The following is a 4838-nucleotide window of genomic DNA, read 5'->3' on the forward strand; positions in this document are numbered from 1 at the left end:
TCTGGATAATGCAAGGAAAAGGGTTGGGCAAAGGTGCAAGTCTTATTAAATGCAAAAAATGTGATGCATATGGCACTATAAAGAAGCATAGGAGACAAACACTTGTGAAGACATTTGAAAACTTGTAGTAGCATATAATTTAGCAAAGTTTTTATTTCGTCATTACATAAAATTGTTTGGCTTTCTAATTTTTCTAAAGGAATTATAATTGATGCTATGACATCTTTTTAACTCTTTAAACCTTCTTATGCATTAATATAACTAGCGTATTGATTGATAAAAAAATAATAAAAATTATCGAAATAATTAATACTAACATAGTACTGATATTATTTTAATATAAAATTTGATGTTATGGATCGAAAATGCCCCTTAAATATTAGGGACCGTTTTGAGTGAAGTTCCAAAAATAAGAGGCTAATTTGTCGACTTCTTTTGGGTAGTGATCCAGTAATTGGGAGCTACCAAGTATTTCTTCCTCTTCACGTAATAGTATAAGCCAATTCCAATTAGTATTTTCATCATTTCTTCAATTTACTTGTAGCGCTTTGCCAGTTTGATCGATTTTGTGGAAGATGGAAAATGCTTCGGTCGATGTTAACCAGCCCCACTCCATGGGCACCACCATAATCGGTGTTACTTACAATGGCGGCGTTGTACTTGCTGCTGACTCTCGCACCAGCACCGGTAACTCAAATCTCATCCCTTCCCTCACTCATTCATCATTTTTCAGATTTTTTAAAATTAATTTGTGTTTTTTCTTTTCAGGAATGTATGTTGCGAATAGGGCTTCTGATAAGATCACTCAGCTCACTGATAATGTCTACGTTTGCCGCTCTGGATCAGTATGATTTCTCTAAATGCCATATTGATATCTTGTTATTTGGTTTAAAAAATTTGGGCTTTGTGGTAAAGGGTTAAATTTGGCACTAATATCTCGTTAAGTAACAGTTACCTGGCATTCTTATTGAGCTAATAGACCATGGTAACATGAATTTTGTTTATCATGTAATTGTACTTTAATTAGAATAAGCAGAATAGAGCTGATTCACGAAGTTATGTTTTATGCAACTGTACATTTGGACGGTCTTTGGAAACAAACTATCTACCTCCATAGGTAGTGGTAAGGTCTGCGTTACACTCTACCCTCCCCACTACCCTCCCCAGACCTCACTTAGTGGAATTTCACTGGGTATGTTGTTGTTGTTGTTGTTGTACATTTGGACGGTCTATGAGTTAAATGTGTAATCATGCTTGGTTTGTGGTTCCTTTTGTTAATTCTGGTGAAATACATTTTTGTTTTTTCCCTTTTTATTTGACAAGGAACTACTAACAAGGAGAAAATATTTGAACCTCCTTGGGCTTCATCATGTATTCACTTATCATATTTTTAACCCTCTCAGTGTACATCTTGACTCGCCACTGGTCGCTCAGTGACTCAACCACCATCATTTAACAAGTCATCCGATCTATGAAATACAAGTGTGAATCCTCTCTTTACACCAATAGTACAAATGAAACAAAACGTATTTTAATACTTTAACGTTGTTTTAGTATTCTACAATAATCCATGTTTCTTCAATCCAAATAAGCCAAAAGAGACACAACAGTGATGTTCTCCAGGCTACCGTCGACTCTTTGCCTGTCTTTTCTAGTCTCCAACTTGAATTGCTTCATCCACAGTCTTAGTGAAACCCATGGAATGTTGGACATAGCAAAACCACAGTCCATATCTGTGAGGTAAAGCTATAATACAACTTGAGGTAGTTTTTGTCATCCCTGTACTTCTTACATATGCAATTCATAACAATTTTTCTTTTCCTAAGATTTTTCGCCACTAAAAACTGAATCTCGTCCTACCACTAATTGTAAAAAGTCACTCTTTTCTTGTTACCTTCTTATGCCTTTTTCTAGTAGCTCCATGTAAAAAAGTCTTACCTAGAGTTATTTTCGGCCTTAACCCCCTTCATATCATTGGGACGGCATTCCTCAACCTTGTCCCATTCCCACTCTTAAATAATCCACTGTCCTATCCTCTTTACACTATCTATCATCAGTAGCTAAGTCCCCACAAGCTTTTGAGCTGCAATTCCGGACTGGTGCATTTACTTTAGTCCCCACTTCGTGGTATTTCACTGGGTATGTTGTTGTTGATGACACTAAAGCATTGAACTATTTCATGTCTATCCATTGTGTTGGCCACACCCAGAAGTGTTGTTGATGCTCTAATTAGCACACTTCACATCTGCCTACTCTAATGAATCAAGCATAAGACTGTGCTCACCTATGGACCAAAGTTTCTAATCCTTTGTCCACAATTACCATTTTGGTTGAGATAGAACTCCATTACCAACAATATTAGCTTCACGTGCATAATTACACGTGAAATAAAACTTGTTGTTTGAACTTGATGGTTTAGAGAAAAATTTGGACAGTCATAAGGTACTGAGAAGTACAAGTTCCTTGATGATTGAAAATAAATCCTAGAAAGTGGAATTCTTTATGACTTATATACAATGTTCGCTTTTGCAGGCAGCAGACTCCCAAATTATTTCAGACTATGTTCGCTACTTCCTGCACCAACACACGTAAGCTTCTTCCCTTGATTAGAATTTGTTCTTATCTTTTAATTATTGAAGTGCTTATTATGGTCACACCTTTTACAACTTGCAAACCCCACAACCCCTCCGCCCAAAACTTCTTTTAATGGTATCTGCTGTTCTTTTCTTTTGGCCTGGTTATAAGCCGCAATAATAATTGTTAGCTTCTTCATAGCTATCTTCTTTATTGTAAAATTGGTTCTCTCTTTTTGTGTATATTTTATTGATGTTTGAATCACATCTTCTATAACTAGGGACATGAATTGGCTCTCTTGTTTGTGTATCTACTTTTCGAAGGAAGTAAATTTATAGTGTAGCAGTATTGTTTGCCGGCTTAGTATGCAAAGTTTTTTTTCTAGATAATCCAACTCAGTATGCAGAGTTATTTTTAGGAACTTCTAATCTTGGGTCTTCTTGTGAATGCAGGATACAGCTGGGCCAGCCAGCTACTGTCAAGGTTGCTGCGAACCTTGCAAGGTTATTATCCTACAACAACAAGGTTTGCTCTGTAACCATTATACTCTTTCTTAGTCTCCCCCATTAATATAAATTTTTATTAGCTATTCGTCACTTGATTTTTCCTCTTTTACTTGTAATGTAAATATCTTTGCATTATTGCTTGAAAATTGTCTATCTCTTTAAGTCCTCTGTAATGTGAATAGATCAGGGTTGTGTACTCATGAGTCTCAACAAATAGTGATAACTGGTAATTGTGTTCAAGTAATTTTGTGCCATATTTCGTGCGCATCTTTGATGGTTCAATAAAATATGATGTCAGCCTTTCACCGTCTAGTTGGACATTTTCCTTTATTACCAGCAATCTCTTACCCATCTGATAGTAGTAAAAATTTGGCTGGTCTTAGCTGCACTTTTTGTAAAATCAATTTAACCCTGACACTTAGTATTGATTTGAATATCGAACTGTGATTATGTTCTAAACAGAGATGGAAAGCTTTAGAAGCGAAAGTCTTCATATCTAACTCAGGAAATTATGGTTAATTTTGAGTTGATCTCATTATATATGTTTTCTCCAGACTTATAACATCACTTTTACTTTTGTGTTTTTCTTTAGTGAACTTAAACCGTTTAATCATTATGAATTATTTCCTCATAATTGTGCCACTATAATATTTATAGAAATGTATGCAGTTTCACCACACATGCATTTTCTTTTTCCCTCTCATGGATATATTTATGCCAAATGAAGTAGTGCATAAATACCCATTTGGTATTTAAATTAATTAGCCCAAAAGGTTTAAACAATAGCTTTTACAACTCTTGTTCACAAGCTTACCATTGCTACTATGCTGTTATTATGTAAATAATTGCTTGGAATTTTGGGTGAACTTGTCTTTTTTTGCACTCTGTTTTCATGTGCTGTTCTATAGATCCCCACCAAGTGTATTCCAGAATTTTTAACTGTCCGTAAAAAAACGGATCTTTTTTTTTTATGACAAAAATACGTCAAATGTAATATTTACTTGATAAAGATGGTGGCTGGACTAGCTTGCGTGCACCTCGACTGTTCATCTGGAACCTACTATCTCCCACCAACACAGTTACTGGGTAACTTTGCCTGCCAAGGCTTGGCATAGGCAGATGGGAAGAAATCACCTAGTGCTTTCTTATCGTAATTAGGATTTCAACATGGTCGCAAAGGTTTATACCCACTTCATTGACCACTAGGTTACATACTGTTGAGAATTAGAAAATTAGAAAGAGCACACTTTTATTATTTAATTATATTTTCAACACATACTAACAACAACATACCTGTGGATTCCACAAGTGGATCTGGGGAGGGTGGGGTGTATGCATACCTTACACCTACCTCGTGTGAGGTAGAGAGGAATCACTAGCCAGTTACATCATAACTAATACACTACCTAGGTTAATTTATGATGTACCTTTTTATACTTATTTGATCCATTGCTCTCTGTATGTCCAGGATAGGCTCCAGACAGGACTGATTGTTGGTGGTTGGGACAAATATGAAGGAGGAAAGATCTATGGAATCCCTCTTGGAGGCGCAGTCTTGGAGCAACCTTTTACTATTGGAGGTTTGCTATTAATCTGTACTTTTTAGTCATCTCGTGCATGTATACCTCCAGAAATACTTGGCTTTTGAAGGTTCTTTTCAGCTCACAGAAAATTTGTCCCCTATTCCTGAAACTACTTAAGCAAGACTCTTCAGTAGCCCCATTCGGGGGGGGGGGGGGGGAATTGATCTCTACAAAG

General features: G+C 36.2%; 1 protein-coding gene across 1 annotated transcript in view; it reads left to right on the plus strand.

The window, feature by feature from the left end:
- The first annotated feature begins 403 nt into the window (after window positions 1-403).
- LOC102587439 (proteasome subunit beta type-6) overlaps window positions 404-4838 on the plus strand; it is a 7715-nt gene continuing 3280 nt past the window's right edge. Inside the window, exons 1-5 of the mRNA XM_006360593.2 lie at window positions 404-687; window positions 769-845; window positions 2533-2588; window positions 3027-3099; window positions 4549-4660. Of these exons, the coding sequence (XP_006360655.1) occupies window positions 576-687; window positions 769-845; window positions 2533-2588; window positions 3027-3099; window positions 4549-4660 (430 nt within the window). The 5' untranslated portion in view covers window positions 404-575. The remainder of the gene's footprint in view (window positions 688-768; window positions 846-2532; window positions 2589-3026; window positions 3100-4548; window positions 4661-4838) is intronic.

Source organism: Solanum tuberosum, unplaced genomic scaffold (genome assembly GCF_000226075.1).
Source record: "Solanum tuberosum cultivar DM 1-3 516 R44 unplaced genomic scaffold, SolTub_3.0 scf00328, whole genome shotgun sequence".
NCBI lineage: Eukaryota > Viridiplantae > Streptophyta > Magnoliopsida > Solanales > Solanaceae > Solanum > Solanum tuberosum.